The sequence below is a fragment of the Xenopus laevis genome, chromosome 5L (genome assembly GCF_017654675.1).
Source record: "Xenopus laevis strain J_2021 chromosome 5L, Xenopus_laevis_v10.1, whole genome shotgun sequence".
NCBI lineage: Eukaryota > Metazoa > Chordata > Amphibia > Anura > Pipidae > Xenopus > Xenopus laevis.
The window spans coordinates 41,493,632-41,516,182 of NC_054379.1; the positions used below are offsets into that span (position 1 = coordinate 41,493,632).

Consider the following 22,551-nt stretch of genomic DNA (forward strand, 5'->3'; position numbering starts at 1 on the left):
ACTGTTAGTATATTTTCAGACAATTTGCAATTGGTTTTAAATGTATTATTTATGATTAGCAATCATGCAATAATTTGAATAAGAGACTGGAATATGAATAGGAGAAGGCCTGAATAAATGTATAGCCTTAAAGAGCATTTGTTTTTTCAGATGGGGTCAGTGACCCCCATTCGAAAGTTCGAAAAGTCAGAAGAAGGCAAATAGTTCAAAACTATATATATAAAAAAAAAATTAAGTTGCTTAGAATTAGCCATTCTATAACATACTAAAATTTAACTTAAAGGTGAACCACCCCATTAAATCAGCACGGTAGAAGGGACAGGGCAGACAATGAGTTCATGTTACTAATTGAAACCAGTAGTAATGAGTCATCATCTCCTCTGCTAAAGGATACTACTTCCCACCCTGAAGATCTACCTTATGACTCAAAGGCCTATGACACATTTTGATTACCACTGTGGTCCATTGTTGAGCAGTCAAAATGCCCCTGTCTGTCACCACTCATGCTGTTATTAAATGGAAAATGTCCGAATTAATGCGCACACAGAGCAGTGACAAATAGGAAATATTTTAACAGAGTTGATCCTACTTCCTTTTTTTGACTTTCTAAGTAGAATGTGCAATGGCCGGGAATTTGAGAATTTCTTAGAAAGTATATTGTAACAATAATAAAGTGTTTTCTGAAGATGCTTTGACTTTGATTAAAGCTAAACATAAAAAAGGATATTCGACCATAGCCTGTATTCCATTTCTCTTAAAGATAACTATGCGCTCCACCTTTCCAGCAGGGTTGCAGACTGAATATAATACATCCTAAAAAAGGAAAACAATTGCATTTAATCACCCAGCTAGTGTGTAATTAGAAATATTCACACACAAACGCCCCCCAGAATAATAACTTACGACTGTGATTGGATAGAGGGGATTCTGAATGGAGAGAAGCAGAACTTTATTTCCCCCAGAAGGGTCTTCATTATTTGCTGGCCTGGTGATACGCTTGCTGGTAGAGTAGTTGAAGAAAGCTTGCTGGCCTGCTATGTACACTGGCTCACTGCCAGCAAATGCCACACATTTTTTTGAGAATTCTAGGTCTTCAAATTCCACTAGTGCTTGTCGTTTGAAGGGCATCATCATCACATAACTAATTCAAAATAAATACAGAAGTTAACAGCCATCTGTGATTGTTTTATGTGTGGGAGAACTATAGCCTCAAAATAAGCATGTGTAGAAATGCTGTATTATATATATATATATATATATATATATATATATATATATATATAGGTATGTGATCCGTTATTTGGAAATCCGTTATCCAGAAAGCTCCGAATTATGGAATTTTATCCAAATAATCCAAATTTTTTACAATTATTTTCTTTTTTTCTGTAATAATAAAACAGTACCTACTGAGTTTAATAAAATCATGTAAACATTAAATAGAGACTTAAGATACGAAGATTCAAATTAGAGAAAGATTCATTATCCTTAAAACCCCAGGTCCCCAGCATTCTGGATAACAGATCCCATACCTGTACTGAACTTTCTGCACCAGCCTAAAGTTTCAGATTCTCTATAAAAGTAATTTTTCAGACTTTCAAAGTTGTGCACAGGAGCTCACCATCTTGGATTAAGAGTGTCAGTGACACGCACAATATATAGTAACCAAATTGGGATAAAATGGTTCAAATATGCATTTATGCTTGTTTTTGGATGTGAAACTGGACTTTGGACAATAATACCAGGACATGGACTTTAAATGTCAAGCCTCACTTTGGAACACCCTGGTGGACTATGGGAAATTGGGCGGGACTCTATGTATCCCTATGCTTTAAAAATGTTTGTAGCACAAATGTTTGTATCCTGACGAAAGGAGGGTTAATCCCCCTGAAACGTTGATGCACAGGTGGTCACTTTAAATAAAAGGGGTAAGCTCCCCACCTGCAACATACATGGTGTTGTGCTATTCTCTTAAATGTTCTACAGTGACACGCACATGCTCAGTGGGAGCCGACATGCTAAGCATAGGGGTTGTCACAAATCATCAAGCAGAAAATAGAAGCTAATGCTGCAGGTAGGGCTGTATTTAGGTCCGATGCCGCCCTTGGCCAGATCTCGTGTTGTGCGAGCTGACGTCACACGATGTATTCAGAGGAAGTGACGTAGGTGTGATGTGCGCGTGACGTCACTTCCAAATTGTTCCTCAACCCCCTACCCCTCACCTCCATCACCGGATTTCCTATGGAGGATGGGAAGGGTTTAAAAAAAAAACGAAAATAAATAGGCAGCTCAGGGGCCTATATATAAATAAGGTCCTGGCTGCAGGGCTGATTATTAAATTCTGATGCAAACTGCACTGGTTTCTGAGCTGCCATGTAATGAAAATGTGAAATAATTACTAATCAGCCATGTTTATTGATTTTTATATTGTGTATATTCAGTATATTGTGTGCCAGTCCCTAAGCTCAGGTAACTGACAGCAGCAAAGAGCATGAGCTGTGAATTAGCAGAAGATAAAATGGGGACCTCTCTCATCTTTAGATTCTCAGATCTTCGATAATGGGCTGTGGTTGCCTTGGGCTGGTACAAAACATAGTGTGCAGTAATTCTACCCTATTTCTTAGATAAGCTTTAACTCTCCTTCACCACCAGGTGTTACATGTAAGATATTTTATGGACAGTCGAGAAAAACTATGCACATTGCCTGTTACAGCTTTACCTAAAGTATTAAATACAGGTATGGGATATGGGGTTTTCTGAATATGGGGTTTTCCATAATTTGCACACTCCTAACTAAGTTGCAAGAACCCACATTGGTGGCAAAACAATCCCACTGGGTTTATTTAATGTTTTAATGATTTTTAGAAGATTTAAGGTATGAAGATCCAAATTTTGTAAAGAAACCGCAGGTTCCAAAATAATAGATTTTATACCTGTTCAATCATATATCTAATACAAAACAAACTTTTGTCCTGATTACAAGCCGAATTATTATTTCAGGGGCTAATGTTGCTGTTGACAAGAAATTTATAAACATGTGTTTCAGTTTAGATCAGGTGTCCCCCAAGCTTTTTTACCTGTGAGCAACATTCATTTTTAGCAGTCTATAGGTATGGTGATCCAAATTATGGAAAGATTCCTTATCGGACAAACCCCGGCTCTAACCATTTTGGACAATAGATCCCCTAATTATTTATTATTGTTAACATGTATTTATAACATGCCAACAGGCCTGGACTGGGAGTCAAAATAAGCCCTGCCATTCCAAGTACACAGAGGCTCAAACAGCCCCCTACCAGCCCAAAACAGCCTCCTACCAGCCCACTATATGGTAACTTTCTATGGAACCATACAGCAGCCCCTCTGGCATTTGCCAGTACCCACAGATTGCCAGTCCGGGCCTGCATGCCAACATATTCCTTAATGCTGTACAACAGAAAGAAGTGTGCATAGTTAAACTGCTCATTAGTAAAAAAAAACTATAATTAAGAAGAGTCAGGAAATCGTACCGTTTTGTCTGTTAGAATGTAAAGCTGCATGCCTGTTAAATATTTAAAAAGGGGTTTTCACTTAAGTGGAAATGTTAATTTCATTTAGTGAAAGCTTTGGGGAATTAGTTGCAGTACTTTAATATTTGAATAAGTATTCCCTTAACTGTGAGTCTGTTAGTGTTACAGTTTTAGAATAACTGCATTATGCATAAGTCAACATAAGACACCACATTACCATATTGGCCCAAACTTGGTAAGTGCTTCCACCAGATCAGCCTCCACTACCGATTCACAGAGCCCTCGAACATGGACGACTGGAGACACCGACACCTTGTGATGGTTTCCTCCGCTATCCTAAGAATGAAAATTCCACCTTTGTTATAGTTTTATATAGAATAAGTACATCCAAGGTTTTCCAAGCATTTAGGGTGCATAAGGAACGTGCATGAGATATTTTAAGGATGTGACTCCGGTGTATTGCATTTTAAAATGTAGCAGGCAGACCATAAACTTGCGGCAAATACATTTACAATGAACAAAACTAAATTTTGATAAACCTGCTCTAATGGGTAGATTTATCAAAATTCAAAGTTGAGTTTTTACAACAGTATCAATGGTGTTTACGCCAAAAACTGTAAATTTGAATTCCTGACTTTCCAAAACTCAAATTAGCACTTAAATATGAATAGAAAAAAAGAATAAAAATAATAAATGCCCATGTGTCTAGGGCCTTATGGATACCTCATCATGTGTAGCATAAGCTTAATAATAGTGATGAGCAAAAATGTTTGCCAAATTTCGCGGTGAAAATGACACCCGTAGACTCGAATTTGTGAAAAATTTGTTGCTCAATTTGTCGCGTGTCAAAAAAACTGTTGCTATAGACTTCAATGCATTTCAACGTTTCTCAAATTTTTGTCTAAGTGAAACAGATCAGGTTTGCCCATCACTACTTTATAAGGATTCCTTATGTCTGCAGCATCTTTTGTTGTGGAGTCTAATTTACCTGAAAAATCATGTTAATAGAAACTTTAACTTTGGAAGGCTCTAGGCCAGGAGTCCGCAACCTTTTTTTTTGCTCATGAGCCACATTGAAATGTAAAAAGAGTTGGGGAGCAAAACAAGTAACCAAAATGTTCCTGAGGGCTGTGATTGGCTATTTGGTAGCACCTATATGGACCTTCAGCCTACAGGAGACTGTTTGGCAGTACACCTAGTTTTTATGCAACCAAAAGTTGACTCCAAGTCTGGCATTCATTTGAGGCCACTGGGAGCAACATCCAAGGGTTTGGTGAGCAACATATTGCTTGTGAGCCACTGGTTGGGGATCACCATTCTAGGCTAAGACATAAGTCAGATGTAGTGCCACTTACTATTTAGACAGCAAATCCCAGCAAATCCCTCTCCCCCATGGGCCCCAATTATTAGCCTACTAGTCACCTATGCTCCCTGGGCAGTGGTACCCGATACCAAAGCACCATATGTGCATGACCACTCCCCTGACCCCAAACACACCCCACTGCACCATAACCCCTCACACAATTCATCCAAACACAATCTGTTCCACTGAAAGTCTTGTCCACTGCACAACCTGCACTTTCTAGTCTCTGGTGGCCCATGGGTCCCCTGATTGAACTACCCACTCCTGACTGGAGTCCCCCACCACGGCTCTGACTGTCTGCATTAACTTCAGTGAAATCTATCTATCACAGCACAAAAGGGTATATTTAAGCCCTAAAATCCATATAGTGTGCACAGTGACACACAGTTAATGGCATTAATGGCAATAAGCATTGTTTTGATGTTGTCTCCACCAGCTGAGAGAATGTTGCAAACAACAGTAAATTAAATCATTAAAGATGCTAAATGGTGAAAAATTACATTGGCCAAGCACTGCATTGGTCTACATTTGTCTACAGACAATGGCATTTTAATTTGGTCCCCATGGACTTCCAGATTACTGAAAAATGGTTCCAATCAACCCCAAGTATTTGTCCATGTACCAACAACCTTTAAGCTAGAACCATACTTGATTTTAAAGGCACCGCATGCTGTTTATAATAAGCAGATATTTGCACATGAAAAGGAAACCTAGAACTACATGTTCAGGACATCAAATCAGTTTTCCATGTTACGGCAATTCCATCTAATACATGTAACAGTAACAGAGCTATTTTGAAATGAAATGGAAGCCAATATGCCTGACAATACATATAAAAATAAATCTTTTAAAACCTATTCTTAATTTTGTAGTTATTCTTTGTGGTTTTTTTTGTATAACAACATAATATTAGGCAGCGCTTTATGCATAATGTTCATGTATTCCTCACAGTCACTACCCCGCTGGAGCTTGCAGAACTAATTTCCCTATCACACTACATTGTAATAATGTCTCAAAATGATTTCAACCCAAATCTGGGATACACAGGGAGTTATTTATTGAAGTTCCACGAAAAGTTTTTGTTTTTCGAGTTTATTTTTTTTGGTCAAAAATCACATTTATAATACCCCGACCCTGGAAATAGCTTGAATCCAAAAATACACTACATCTAAAACCTGTCATCAGGGCCGGAACTAGGGGTAGGCAGAGTAGGCACGTGCCTAGGGCGCAAAGGTGGAGGGGCGCCAAGCACGTACTTACTCCTACCCCTAGTCCGGTCCCTTCTCTGCCGACCGCCCACCTGTGTGAGTATGCGAACGAATGCGTTGATTCACGCATGCGCAGAAGCGTCTTTTCGTGCATGCGCAGAAGCACGCAACTAGCCGGCGCAGCAGCCGGGCAGGCTGCCTAGGGCGCCTGCCCGGCTTGGCCCGGCTCTGCCTGTCATGGTCATGTAGGAGTCAATGGCAGAGTGAACCATTAAAGATGTAATAGCCTTCATGATGTTAGAGGTTTATTTCGGAGGGTTTTGCCCAAAAACTATCAATCAAGTTTTTTCCAGCCGAAAACTCAATTAATTTGAGTTTTCGGGTTGTTAACCCCAAACTCTCTGATTCGACTTTTTTCTTAAATTAGAAACCATTCCAGTTGTGAGTTCATTCAAGGCAGGGGCGTAACTATAGAGGAAGCACCTGCAGGGGTGCCCAGGAGGTATAGGGGCCCCACAAGGCCCTAATTCATATACAGTTTCAATAAATATTGGTAAAACAAGTCAACTACTAAAAATTTTGGGGGCCTGAAAAAATAACGCCACTGATTCAAGGTATTAAAAAACTCTAAAATTTAAACTTTGATAAATAACCCATACAGTGTTCATGTCTAATCTGCAAAGAATGAATGCATAAAACAGTAGGTACAAAAGACAAAACAAATACATTTTTCTCCAGCAGTTATGAACATTTTAAAAAAAATAAAAAAAAGTCTGAATGAGTTCTTAGCACCAGAATGGCAGAATGTAATAAAGAAAATTGCCCTAATTCAATCACCCATAGCAACCAGTAAGATGCTTTAAAACAGATGACCAGTTTATAAACACTTATAAAAGTACAGAAAAAAAAAACGACAAAACTCCTCTTCTTCGGGCGACTAATCTCCCTGAACTGCCTCCCCGCCGGCTAGAATCTAAATAGACTGCAAGATGGCACTCGGAGTGCTTCATTTTCCAGAGTCGCCGAAGTTGCCTCACGAGGAATTGTCCTCTACCCCTGTTAGTAAATTGGCAATGTCCCTGCGGATGGTATTTCTGTCGAATTTTTGCTAGCAAGAGCCACGTCACCCTTTAGTAAATCAGCCCCTCATGAATCCTTATTGGAGGCAAAACAATCCTATTGGGTTTAATTAATGTTTAAATGATTTTCTAGCAGACTCAAGGTATGAAGATTAAAATTACACAAAGATCCTTTATCCATAAAATCCCTGATTCCTTTTTCTCTGTAATAATAAAACAGTACCTTATACTTGATCCAAACTAATATATGATTAATCCTTATTGGAGGATAAACCAGCCTATTGGGTTTATTTAGGGCCATATTTATCAAGGGTCGAATTTCGAATTGAAAAAACTTCGAAATTCTAACTCAAAAAGACCAACCGAAATTAAGTCGAAGTTGTTTTTTTTTGGTTGAATAAGTCTGTTTTCGCTCAAATAGGTCCGTATTCGACCGAATTCTAATCATACAAATCGAAGGAATAGCGCATTCGATCAAATTCGATGTTTCTCCCCAAAAAAACGTAGTTTTTTCAATTGACTCCAAATAGGTTCTAGGAGGTTTTAGATGGCAAATGGTCGACGTCAAATTTTTAAAGAGACAGTACATGATAAATTTCGATAATCAAATTTTTAAAAATTTTTCAAATTCGAATCGAATTTGGACTATTCCTTAGTCGAAGTACACAAAAAATAGAAATTCGAATATTTTTCATTTGAAAATTCACCTCGACCTTTGATAAAGCTGCCCCTTAATGTTCAAATAATTTTTTAATAGACTGAAGGTATGGAGATCCAAACTACAGAAATATTAAACTGATTATAACGGAGTCTATGGGAGATGGAGTTCCCGTAATTTGGCGCTTTCTGAATAACAAGGTTCCGGTTAAGAGATTTCATACCTGTATTAAAAGCAAACAATACTACAGGTATGGTGATACATTATGCGGAAACCTGTTATTCAGAAAGCTCCAAATTATGGAAAGACCGTCTCCCACAGACTCCATTATATCCAAATAATCCATTTTTTTTTTTTTAAATGATCTCCTTTTTCTCTATAAACTCTAAAACAGTACCTTGTACTTGATCCAAACTAAGATATAATTAATCCTTATTGGAACTGAAACCAGCTTATTTGGTTTATTTAATGTTTACATGATTTTCTAGTAGACCTAAGGTATGAAGATCCAAATTATGGAAAGATCCGTTATTTGGAAAAACCCAGGTCCCGAGCATTCTGGATTACAGGTCCCATACCTGTACTACTGATGTAAAGGAGAACTAAAGCTCAGTAAAGAATTATTCTAGGAATGTTATTATGGGAATTATGAATTCTGTACCAGCCCAGGACCATTACAGCTCATTAGCAGAGATCTGGCACTTGTTCTAGGATGCTCCCAGTTGCTTGAGTTTAGGGTACTGATTAGATATCACTTCAGACTGACATTACATGGCAGCATTTCCCCTATGTGAAAAACAAATGTTTTAGCTGCCACGCTGGCATCCAAACTGAGATATAATTAATCCTTATTGGAAGCAAAACCAGCCTATTGGGCTTATTTAATGTTTACATGATTTTTAAGTAGATTTAAGATGAGTCCAAATTACAGAAAGACCCCCTTATCCGGAAACCCTCAGGTCCCAAGCATTCTGGATAACATTTTTACAAAATGTGAATTATTTGATTAAAATTGAGTCTACGGGAGACAAACTTTCTGTAATTTGGAGCTTGCTGGATAATGGGTTTCCGGATAACGGATCCCATACCTGTATCAGTAAGTACTGTGTCGATGTGCTGAAATAAGGTGTTACACTGCTCAAAAGTAAGTATAGGTATGGGATTCATTATCCGGAAACCTGCTATGCAGAAAGCTCCAAATTACAGAATGGCCATTTGCCATAGACCTATTTTATCCAAATAATCCCAAATTTGTAAAAATGATTTCCTTTTTCTCTGTAATAATAAAACATTGCCTTGTACTTGATCCCAAGATATCATTAATCCTTATTGGAAGCAAAACCAGCCTATTGGGTTTATTTAATATTTGCATGATTTTGTAGCAGACTTAAGGTTCAGAGATCCAAATTACAGAAAGATCCCTTATCAGGAAACCCCCAGGTCCCGAGCATTCTAGATAACAGGTCCCATACCTATATACGAGGTGATTCCTCGTTAGGGTGCAGGTATAGACTGGGATTCTAAACAGGCCCTAGAAAACAAAAAAAAAGCGACTCTCGTTAAATAACCCAATAGGCTGGTTTTGCTTCCAATAAGGATTAACTATATCCTAGTTGGGATCAAGTGCAAGCTACTGTTTTATTATTACAGAGAAAAATGAAATCATTTTTAAAAATTTAGATAAAATGGAACCTATGTGAGACAGCCATTCCGTAATTCGGAGCTTTCTGGATATCAAGTTTCCAGATAAGGGATCCTATACCTGTTGTTATAGAATGGCCAATTCTAAGCAACTTTTCAAATGGACTTCATTATTTAGTAGTTTGTTTTAATTATTTTCCTTCTTCTTCTGACTCTTTCCAGTTTTCAAATGGGGGTCACTGACCCATCTAAAAACTGTATTGTTTTAGCTACTTGTTATTGCTCATCTTTCTATTCAGGCCCTCTCCTATTTTATATTCAAATCAATGCATGGTTGCTAGGTTAATGTTGACCCTAGCAACCAGATTGCTGAAATTGCAAACTGAAGAGCTGCTGAATAAAAAGCTATATAACTTAAAACCCACAAACAGTAGAAAATGAAAACCAGTTGCAAATTGTCTCAGAATATGTCTCTACATCATACTACAAGTTAACTCAAAGGTGAACAACCCTTTCCACCGAAATATATTAAAAATGTGCAATTAAATGTGCAAATATCCCCTCAGGTCTGCCCCATCTCAGCATGATCAAGCTGCTGTGGGACCAGAAGAGCCCCTCTCCTGTACCGAATCCCCTCCACTCAAGACCCACTGGTATTACTTTTCCAGCAGTGTGAAATTGTCGATGTTTAGTTTCAAGAGTATGAAGTAGCTCGTCTGAGAGCTGTAGTCATCCAGTATGTTCTTGTTTAACACTACACTTTATCAAAAGATTGGATAATCGCATAGAAGCAAATCCATTAGTATAAAATGTTGAATACATTCAAATAACGTTCATATGGTGGACGGTTGAAGCACTGACTGCAGCTGCCGTGGAGACCTACTTTCATTTGTTATAGCTAATATAAATAAATTATTTGTTATACTTCAAACCTTATTTTAATAACAAACAGTGCTACACAAGCAGCGACACACACATTGCTGAATATACCTGCACCACACATTATAGGGTATATATATATATATCAAACCCTGCAAAGGGACGTTTCCCAGCTCTCTACCCACTTGTACAAGAATTTTTTACGATCATATTTATTAAAAGGTGAAAGTGAGAGTTCTTATACATGTGACTAGAGAGCTGGGAAATTTCCTGCAGGTGATAAATATACCCCTAACGGTGTGCAACATGCAGATTTTACCTTTGTATCGGACAAACAATTGGACGACGCGATCTTCCGACCTACTACTAACTACTAACAGTAGTAAAAGAAAAAATCAGACGATATTCTGCCCATGACAGCCATCGTATGAAAGTTATACTAGTGACAATCTCCCATGGATATCATCAGGCAATACATGCAGAGAAATTATGGTTAACCTGTCTGATCGACTAAATGACCAATCGCCATGGTACGAAAAATGTCGGCACGATCCACACACGGTCCAAAAAACGTATGAAACTTTGATTCGTACGACTATATTTTTTTGCCTATAGCCAGCTTCTAAAGTGCCACCCAATTTTTACAGTGGTAAATGCAGGCAAAAATGAGGGCTCTGCATTTATGAGTTTATAATCTATACAACGGATACTTGCTTCTAGGTATACATGTATAATACGCATGAAAAACATACCTGCGCCCATCTTGTTTTATTTGCAATAAAGCCACACCGGTCTTTATAATTTCTTTTATCCCAACATTCTTCCAAGCCAAACCTTGAGGAAGATAATCTGTTTTGCACACACGTATTTATCCAGTAAAATGTCATGAACCCATTAAGCCCCCTTTATTCCTAGATTCTTTATTTCTAGATCTGGGTCCCCTGCTTTCATCCAGTTACTCAAACTGCACACATTTCATTGACTAAATGTCAAAATCATCAAGTGTTATGTCCTGTGACCGTATTGCTATGAAATTATAACTTTCCTTAAACGGGTGGTTCCCCATTAAATTTGATATTTTATAGAATTGCTTATCTAAGCAGTTTATCAATTGGCCTTCATTTTTTCTTTTTTTTAGTTTTTTAATTATTTGCCTTCTTCTGACTCTTTCCAGCTTTCAAATGAGGGGGGTCACTGACCCCATCTAAAAAAACAAATGCTACAAATGTATTGTTATTGCTACTTTTTATTACTTTCTATTCAGGCCCTCTCCTATTCATATTCCAGTCTCTTATTCAAATCAATGCATGGTAGCTGGGCGACAAATCTCCCTGAATCTGCCCGTGTGTCTCTGCCCTAGAACTCAAAGTTGAACAACCCCTTTAAATAAATCTGGACTTTTGAGTTTTATGACATAAATATATTCATATAAATATATATACTCAAAAGAATGTCAGAACTTATGTCGCATACTTTCAACAAAGCCTGAGTGCAGTCCACGGAGAGTATAAGGAATCGTTTCCAGGAACCGCTTACATTTTTTTTATTGGTCTAATAATGAAAACGAGAATGTATTTAGAGGTAAACCGACATTTTGCTCGGAGTTGGGTATCTGACGACTCACAGATTTTGAGAAAGGTTGGATATCCAGCCAAAACATCAGTTTACCCCAAAATAAATGTTTGTTTTCATTACCTGCGTGAGTGGTTCTTGCAAAAAGAAAAAAAAAATATCTATAGAGAGAGAGAGAGGAGATATTTATATATATATATATATATATATATATATATATATATATATATATATTTATATATATATATATATATATATATATATATAAATAAAACGTGTGTAGACTGCACAACTTAAAAGTCAACAAAAAACCTGGGTGCTCATGCAAAGAATAAGGATAGTCTATCCATAATGATGGCACTCAAAAGATTTGCACAAAAAGTACAAAACATTTTATAAATGAAAAAGGTTTATTGATCCAATGTTTCGGTCCCACACAGGAACCTTTCTCAACAGCGTTGGATAGACATATATATATATATCTATAAATATATATATATATATTTTTTTTTATTTTTTTATTTTTTTTAAACGAAACAAGCTGAAATGCTGCTCCTCACCTTTCTTATTGGGTGCACGTGGGTAAGGCATAATTTACATACTAAACAAGTTAGCCCCAGCTAAATATAGATTGTGCTAAATTAAGAGAAAAGCAGGTATGGTCTGTCTCCCCCCAAAAGGTAACACTTTCTTTTTTCACTTAGGATAGGACTCACGCATGGACACTGCCTTGACGGGCCTGCGTCAGCTTCTGCATGCTTTGTACAAACTTTGTAACTAAAAGTGTCTTTTTTTAAGAAAGTTACAGTTCAGTTGTGCAAGAATATTTTTTCAGGGGGTTATATATGGAGAGTGCTGGGGCTTACTTGTTTAGCATACTTTCAACAAAGCCTGAGTGCAGTCCACGGAGAGTATAAGGAATCGTTTCAAGGAACCGCTTACACTGGTCTAATAATGAAAACGAGAATGTATTTAGAGGTAAACCGACATTTTGCTCGGAGTTGGCTATCGGACGACTCACAGATTTTGAGAAAGGCTGGATATCCAGCCAATACATCAGTTTACCCCAAAATAAATGTTTGTTTTCATTACCTGCGTGAGTGGTTCTTGCAAAAAGAAAAAAAAAAGATCTATAGAGAGAGAGAGAGAGGAGATATTTATATATATATATATATATATATATATATATATATATATATATATATATATATATATATATATATATACAGTCCCAAAGGTGCACACCATTTACAGGATAGAGTACCTGGGTGCACATGTATATATATATATATATATATATATATATATATATATATATATATATATATTCCATGTACGATAGGCACTCACGTTTAAACAGCAGTCCTGCTTGTCTGAGTGCAACACCAGCCGATCCCATTCAGTCCTGTATGAAAGAAGACTTGTTCCATACAGGACTATATATATATATATATATATATATATATATATATATATATATATATATATATATATATAGATATAGATATATATATATATAGATATATATATCTCTCTCCAGGTCATGTGCAAGCATCTGAATGTGTACAATCATATGTTCTGCAGATCTAATTCTGAAACCATAATGGACTGTTAGAAAAGATATGAGGTTCTGTAACATTGTGGTGATCATTGAAGCCTCACTGACAGGAGAGCTGTTCTACATGAAGCACTAAGTGTTAATAATAGGGGTCTATCCCTGGGCATGATCAATGGCTGGGTGTGTGCGCACATACGGCTGGTTGTTACAATGTGCAAGGGCCATGCCCACTGGCATAGTGTATCTCTCTCTCTAGCCCAGGGTGACACAAGCGCATTGATCTCTTACCCCATAGCTGGCTGTTACAATGTGCAAGGGCCATGCCCACTGGCACAGGCTGAACCACACACACACACACACACACATTCTGCAGCCCAGGGTGACACTGTAGCATTGGTTTCTTACCCCATAGCTGGGTGTCCCTCTGGCGGGCTCCGGTGTATCCCTGTCCTGCTCTTCCGATGTGCAGTCAATTTCCCCGTCCTCTTGGCCGCTCTTCAGCCTCTTGGCCAGGCTCCCGTACTCCCCTTCTTCATATTGATCGGAAGAAGACGATGACATGGCTCCTGCTCCTTTGTGCCCCTTCAACAGTGACTAAGGTGACAACACAACGCGGCTACTCCAAACGGAGCAGGCGGAGCTTAGAGACGTAGAAATAAGAGTAGGCGGGGACCGGGGCCTATAACCGCCCTCTCGCATCGATCCCGGTGTTTCCCTCTACTGCGCCTGCGCACAGTCCAGCTGCCATGTATCCAGCACAATAGGAGAATGGAAGGATGCCGCCGGCTGCTCTAATTATCAGCTATCGGATAAACTAAATTCAGCGTATAATCAGTACTGAAACGTTAGAGACATGCTCACATTTGTTATATGGAACCCCTGGTAAGAAATTGAGTTTTGAGGATCGCTTTTTGCAGTTTTTTTTTAAAGGGAAAAAGTAACCTCCCCAGGACTTCAGATTCAGAAGGGGGTGGGTAAAATATTCTCACAATCAGCATCGTAACTACCAATGGGAGCAGCAGACCCAGTAGCTGCAGGGGAACCCAGTATGTATATTATGAAGCCCTGATTCATATATAGTTTCAATAAATATTGCCAGGGGTGATCCTGGCCCCTCCGCAGCCTGAGGCAGCAGCAATTGCTGCTGCCCCCCCCCCCTGAAATTCACTCTTAAAGTACCAGGAGCAGCATTTTTGCTGCCTCTGGTACCTAGTGGGGCGCGGCCGCCTGAGGCGTCAGCCACAACTTGCCTCATTGGCGAAGCACCCCTGAATATTGCCAGTGTTGGACTGGGATGCCAGGGGCTCACCAGAAAACCCTAGACCGTGGACCCACTTTCCAAACTATTATTCCTCCTTTCCTCACTCAGCCTCTTTATTCTCCTAGTCTTTTATCTCTACTTACTATACTCTATTCTTCCATTATTAAGCCTCTTTTTTCCTATAAAAAAATAGGGAATGACCATGAAATAGGCCAAATATTTAGAAGCAAGAGGCCCACTGACTCCTGGGCCCACCTAGAATTTTACTAGTATCCTTGTGGGCCAGTCCAACATTGAATATTGGTAAAAAAAAGTCAACCACTAGACACTTTGGGGACCTGAAAAATTATTTGCCATGGGCCCAGTAATCTCTAGTTATGCCACCGCCCAGTATTGCCACCTTAATAACAAAATAAATATCTCTATGCCACAGAGAATGCTGTCAACGGTTGCTTCATCAGTGGATAATATTCTAGGATAAGGATATTATGAGTTACAGAGGAGTTCCATGATCATATAAAAACATGAAGCTAAAGGTCAAGTGTTTTTATACAGGTCATGGTACTCTGAGGTGACTTCTAATATCCTCATATTCTGCAACAGGGGGCACTTTATTTATTTATAATACACAAGTTTCAGTGAGTCTTGTGACAAATTACATCACTACTCACCATTTATAACTGATGACATCAGTACTCCACCGTTTATAAGGATATCATTTACAAGATATTCATGGATTTGTGTATTATATAGTGAATAAAGTAGTCCCGCCTGTAAAATATAAGGATATTATAAGTTACAGAGGAGTTCAATGACCATATAAAAACATGAGGCCTATACAGGTCATACTCTGAGGTGACTTTTAATATCCTCATATTTGCTACTTTATTTAGTGTAATGCAAAAGTTTCAGCGAGTCATGTGACAGAAATGACCACTAAGCGCGGTAAAAATATGCGCACAAAATATAGACAAATTTGTTGCCAAATAGGTTTTCGCCAGTTTACTACCGTATATACTCGAGTATAAGCCGTCCCGAGTATAAGCCGAGGTACCTAATTTTACCTCCAAAAACTGAGAAAGCTTATTGACTCGAGTATAAGCCGAGGGTGAGAAATGCAGCAGCTTCTGGTAAGTTTCAACCAAAAAATTGAGGGTTTCTGCTCCCATTGGAGGTGCCGGCGTCTTGTTTTTGGATGCCGGCGACCATTCTTGGACTCCGGCGAATATTCTTTTAGACTATTCTTGGACACCGGCGACTATTCTTAGGCGCCGGCGACTATTCTTAGATACCGGCGACCGTTTTTGCGCTTGACCCGAGTATAAGCCGAGGTAGCGTTTTTCAGCATATTTTGGGGGCTGAAAAACTCGGCTTATACTCGAGTATATACGGTAACCTGCGGTAAATATAAATTTGCTAAATTTTCTTGCGCAAATATTTGTTTTCGCCTGTTATCGCATTCGCTGAAAATAACGCTATATACACATTAACGCCTGGTTTACTAAACAGCGAAATGTGCAAAAGACAAAATTTTGCAAATTCGCAAACTTTTACCGCCACCTATGTAGTGGCGTAAAAGTATTTTTTCGCCAGAAAATTCTCAAGGGGCAGGAAATATCCCATAATACTTTTTTTTTTTACCCATCATTCTTTGCTGACAGAGAGAGAGAGAGAGATCTGTAGCTATTGCTGACATGATATTTAGACTTCTGCTTCTATCTGTTGCAGCAGCAGTTTCAGCTCAGAGGTGTTTTATTGGCAGCGGCATCACAGTCCAAGGATTCATCAGCCTCTACGCTTTTTTGGCTTCATTATGATTGGCTACATTAAACTGTGCATTTCTATGAAGCAAAGAGATTGACTGGTATGATTTCTTGTTCATATGATTCTATTGGCAGAAGGGTTTATATGATGCAGACATGTTTGATTGGTGTTACTCTGGTAATGTTGTTGGATGGTATAATCATCAGTCAATAAAGTTTATGAGTTTTGAAGATGCATTTCTGGCCATAAATGTCACAGTAAAAATTGCCATAATAACCGCCATAAAACAAGACTATTTTATAGCATAAATATTCGCAAAAACTTAATTTGTCACCAGAAAATTCCCAACTCGCTAAAATTACTGCTAACGTAAGCTGGTTTGTTAACGTAGTTACCGCAATTGATCGCAATGACTTCTGAGCGAATCGCTGTTTAGTAAACTTAGTCACTACAAATATTCTGGCGGGAAAAATATTTTCAGCGATAACATGTGGAAACTTTAAGTCAGATTTACCACACTTTAGTAAAAGCACTGTTTATGAGGATATAATTTACAGGATATTCATGTGTATTATAGGGTTGTTCTACTACCAGTAGGGGAAAGCAGGCAGCAATGGGGCCCTATACTTACAGCCCTATGACCTATGGCAGGACAGGCAATGGAATCATTGCCACTTAAAATTCCTATTTCACCTTCTACTAGTGCATACCACAATTCCTGCCATGTTACCAGCAGAAGCTGGTAATAATTTTGAGAGCAGATTTTAATTATAATGGGAATTCTTCTCTTTTTGTGTTGTAGATAGGGTTACCACCTAGCCGGTAAAACACCAGCCAAGGCCGGGGCCGGTATTACAAATTTACCGGCAATGTAGCTGCCGGTAAATTTTTAATACCCTTAAAAAGACCCTCTCGGCCCGCCCCAATCCCCTGCAAGCTTTTGTCCTCTGCCTTCACAGGTCCGCGCTGCAGCCTGCCCCTTTTCAACGTCACACAGCTCCGCACCATGGGCCGCCTCTTTTTACGACATAGCCCCGCCCCTTTTAACATCACACCCAACCCTTTTTCTTCCCGCCCCCCACCAGCCGGTAACTAAATTACAAAAAGGTGGCAACCCTAGTTGTAGAGCACAACTGCTCCCTTTGCACACCATCCATCCCCTGCCCCTGTCCGAGTGCATGGGGAATAAGGTGGTGTCCCAAGCTGCAAATCATTTAGCAGTGCCATGTGTGCGGATACAGGTTATTTGCATCTACTTAATCACATATGCTGGCATACACTAAACTGATTAATAAACTGAGTTGCAGGGCTGGAACTAGGGGTAGGTAGATAGGCATGCAACTAAAGGGGCAAGGGATGCAATTTACCCTCCACTCCCACTGCAGAGTCCACCCTTGCTTTCTTCAAATTCCAGTTGGGAGCCACCTTTTGGCGCGGCTCTGCTTTGAAGATCTTGAGATCTTGACAGTATCCTGGCACCATAATGTGAGATTATGTCATTTGTATTTCCCACTATCCTCTTTCAACATCGGGTTAATGAACATAGCTTTTTCTGAACATACACTTTGCCTATTGTTTTAAATAAAAAAAACATTTATGGGTTTAAAACTTTTTGCACTAAACAAGAAAATGAATGTACCCGATTACTTACTTCCTGTTTTGGTAAATCAGTGCTTTAACAAGAGAGGATAGTCAAGCAAATTACCAGTCTACAAATAAGTCCTTTTTTATAATAAACTGCTCCTTATCTAGGAGCCTAAGGGCAATGGCACATGGGTCAAAATCATTTCTCTACAAAAGCAGTTCTCAGCTTGGTGGGCAGCAAATGCTTGCAATTGCACTTCTATTGATCTACATGTTAATTACCTGGACCCTGCCTGTGCACTCTTTGGTCAGGCAATTATCACTCAAATAATTTGAAAAGAAAAAGACTGATATATGGGGCAAATTCACTATGCGCCAAAGCTCCTAACGCTAGCGTCAACTCTAGCTTCACTAGCGTAACTTCGCACCCTTACGCCTGGTGCAACGAACTTAACTACGCAAATTCACTAACGCGCGCATTGTTCTGAACGCTACCTTTTATGCTAGACTTCCTTCGCCTCCTCAGACCAGGCGAAGCGCAATAGAGTAGATAGGGATTTCTTCAAAAAAAGTCCCAAAAAAGCTGGCGTTTTTTCTATATTATGGGTGATAGGCTGAAAAAAATCGAAAAAATTTTTGGGGCTCCCCTCCTTCCCCCCTACATTTCCTAACTCATGGCAACTTAACTATACAGTGGGCACATGTGTAGGGCAAAATACAAATTTTATTTGATGTTTTGAAGGTTTCCCAGCCATTTGTAGTTATGCTACATATTCCTCTATTGAAATTTGAATTTGGCGCCGTATGCAAATTAAAGGACCAGTAACATCAAAAATTTTTACAATAAATTTCGTTAGAGTAGAACGAAAAAAAAACACCAACACAAATTAAAATTTAAAATAGCAAAGCCTTTATTAAGAAATAACTTACAGAAATTCCACTTCCTGTCCTCTTCAGCAACGGCAAAAAGGCGACCATACATCCTGCAGCACTCGATTTCTCCTCCCTGGATATTCACAGCTCTTCTTCAAACTCCTCCATCCAGCAGCAGTAGGAAGGCGATGTCAGTGGGTTCCATTGAAGAGAACCAGCTGGGCGATTTTGCTTGGGAGTCCTGACTGAGCCTGATTATATGGAGCGGGGCAGATACCGGCGCTGGGGAGACTGACCGCAATGACTGCAGACAATGACTGTAATGCTCCGCAAACCATGGACTGTGTTTAGGCAGTAAAAACATAGAAGTTTGCACCGGCCCTGCTGCCCCCACACCGGTACCCGAAAATAAAAGTATTACAATGAGACGCTTCTATGCACTAACCGATCCGAATTCCCCCAGCACCCTCCTATCTCAGGTACCTCCCGTGCATGCACATCAACCCGGCAGCTCAGCTCTTACCTCCTGCTCTAAACTGCCAGCCAGAGGGGTGATAATCAGAGACGTCTCCTGCGACTGATGGAGCTGACCGGCACCTTGTACTTGTCACACGCCATCTGCGAGCAGCCGGTCCCTGATCTCCCTGACGTGCCGGTCAGCTCCAGTACTTGTCCCACGCCAATCAGTCAGATAGGAGGGTGCTGGGGGAATTCGGATCGGTGTGGGGGCAGCAGGGCCGGTGCAAACTTCTATGTTTTTACTGCCTGACGTGCCGGTCAGCTCCAGTACTTGTCACACGCCAATCAGTCCAAGCGCAATCGCTCAGCTGCTTCACTTGTAGGGACTTACAAGCAGAGGTAACCGGGCATATTCGCATGGGAGATCAGGGACCGGCTGCTCGCAGATCGCGTGTGACAAGTACAAGGTGCCGGTCAGTCGCAGGAGACGTCTCTGATTATCACCCCTCTGGCTGGCAGTTTAGAGCAGGAGGTAAGAGCTGGGCTGCCGGGTTGATGTGCATGCACGGGAGGTACCTGAGATAGGAGGGTGCTGGGGGAATTCGGATCGGTTAGTGCATAGAAGCGTCTCATTGTAATACTTTTATTTTCGGGTACCGGTGTGGGGGCAGCAGGGCCGGTGCAAACTTCTATGTTTTTACTGCCTAAACACAGTCCATGGTTTGCGGAGCATTACAGTCATTGTCTGCAGTCATTGCGGTCAGTCTCCCCAGCGCCGGTATCTGCCCCGCTCCATATAATCAGGCTCAGTCAGGACTCCCAAGCAAAATCGCCCAGCTGGTTCTCTTCAATGGAACCCACTGACATCGCCTTCCTACTGCTGCTGGATGGAGGCGTTTGAAGAAGAGCTGTGAATATCCAGGGAGGAGAAATCGAGTGCTGCAGGATGGATGGTCGCCTTTTCGCCGTTGCTGAAGAGGACAGGAAGTGGAATTTCTGTAAGTTATTTCTTAATAAAGGCTTTGCTATTTTAAATTTTAATTTGTGTTGGTGTTTTTTTTTCGTTCTACTCTAACGAAATTTATTGTAAAAATTTTTGATGTTACTGGTCCTTTAACCATCCCTAGCGTAACTTCGCTTCGCTTAGCGAATCAACGCTAGCGCAACTTCGCAACCTTACGCTACCCCTGAGTGCAACTTCGGATTTTAGTGAATTTGCGAAGCACTGGCGAAACTACGCCTGGCGAAGTGCGGCGAAGTTACGCCTGGCGCAACTACGAATCTTAGTGAATTTGCCCCATAAACTTTAGGGCATTGTAGCAATATGAAATGATTATTCAATTTGTGCAGTAGATGACTGGCTAAACCACTCGTATAAAACAAATTGTATTCTATGATATAATGTTCTAAAATTAAACATCTAATTAATTCCATAAAAAAGAAGTGTTTAAAGTAAAAGCAATTCTGTAAAATATGATATATATGTAGGCAGGATGTGGGGATATGAAGTACATACAGCTAAATAATTTAGTAATTACTAAGTATAGAAATAAAAACATAAAGGGGAAGTTCTGCAGACCTTCATAGAATTCATCAGATCAGAAAAAGAGGAAGACAGGACACAGTCCTAATAGTTTCTAGATTTGGTGGCCCCAGCCTTTAACTAGTCGATGTGACTTCCCCTCTGTTGAGTCAAACAAATGGGTTAAATAAAAACAACACCGTACACAAATTAATGCAATCCCAGTGTCCCAAATAGTGTTGTGCAAAAAAATCAAAATAACCCTACCCAGGTGTAGAATTTACGACCAGCAGACTTAACTCTTCCTTTCAATTGCTTTTCATTTTCTATTTTCTTTTTTTTTTCTTTTTTTTTACAGTTTTTGCAAAATTTAAAATGAAAGTTTTAATGTGTTTGTCTTTGGTCTTTCATTCTGGTATAGAGGGTTGGATTTACATAGCGAGCGCTCCTAGGCCCACTGCCATACTTCACCCCTGTCCCCTTCCCTTTATTTGTGCAAAATTTCATCATTGGGACCAGAGCAATGGGGATTGGCGCACAGGAAATTAAAAAAATTATTGTATTTCCAGCGCATTCCCAGTGTTTCTGAACCAATGTGGGTGTGGTTGGGCAGCATGCCGCCCCCTAAAATCCTGCCGTCCTAGGCCCGGGCCTTGGTGGCCTTTCCACAAATCCTGGCCTGGGTAGGTCAGTAATCCAGGTGCAGATTCTAAACTGTTACAATTTGCTACATTTAGTTGATACATTTCTTAGCTGCATCTGTGGCATATTAGCAACTATTGTATCAATTCTAACGGCTGCCTTTAATGAAACTCAGGGATTCTGCTCAGCAGGGAAAAAGATAAAAAAAATGTATCAACTAAATGTTTCAATTTATAACAGTTAAAGAGTTGGTGACTAGTGATGTGTGGGCCGACCTCGGGTTGAGCTCTTCTTCCTGCTCTCCTCGCCCGCCACCTTGCACTGCCGGCTTCCAACTGCCGGCTTCCTTTTTTATAGACGCGCACCTGCTCGTCCCGCCCCTTTTGTGCCGTCATCAGTGGGGCGGCAGGTACGGGTCTTTAAGAGGAAGTCGGGCGAGGGCTGAGGGAGGATTGGTTAGGGTTGGGTGCGGGTCGGATTTTACCCGACCTGCACATCACTATTGGTGACCCCCCTCCTAGAGCTGCATCAGAAACACATAAGAAGGCAAAATTTTGAACTTTAAACCTCAATGTTAGAAAAACAATCACACATCAAAAATAGAAAGTAATTGAAAAAAAGTATTTTGGTGAACTGTCTGAAACCAACTGAATTGAAAAAGTGTTGGAAGGCGAACAACCCCTCCAAAGGTTAGTGATAAAAACATTAAATTATAGAGATACATTCCAGAGCTACTGTAGTATAAAATGCTTGTGTTGCCTATAGTTTATATATAGGAAGGCTAGCAAGGTAACCTAAATTGTGCAGAACTATAGGTTCCATGCAAGATGCTGCCACTTTGCAGAGTGATTTGTCTAAATTGGAAAACTGGGCAGCAAACTGGAAAATGAGGTTGATAAATGCAAGGTTATGCACTTTGGCCAAAATAATATAAATGCAAATTATACACTAAATGGCAGTGTATTGGGAGTTTCTTTAAATG

At 39.8% G+C, this 22,551-nt stretch overlaps 1 protein-coding gene across 1 annotated transcript in view; it reads right to left on the reverse strand.

Moving 5' to 3' along the window:
* Positions 1-14,125, reverse strand: part of hnrnpll.L (heterogeneous nuclear ribonucleoprotein L like L homeolog) — a 34,262-nt gene extending 20,137 nt beyond the window's left edge. The window contains exons 1-4 of the mRNA XM_018262930.2: positions 13,870-14,125; positions 3,724-3,842; positions 904-1,141; positions 728-813 (exon numbers count right to left, since the gene is read on the reverse strand). Of these exons, the coding sequence (XP_018118419.1) occupies positions 728-813; positions 904-1,141; positions 3,724-3,842; positions 13,870-14,025 (599 nt within the window). The 5' untranslated portion in view covers positions 14,026-14,125. The remainder of the gene's footprint in view (positions 1-727; positions 814-903; positions 1,142-3,723; positions 3,843-13,869) is intronic.
* Positions 14,126-22,551: the final 8,426 nt, after the last annotated feature.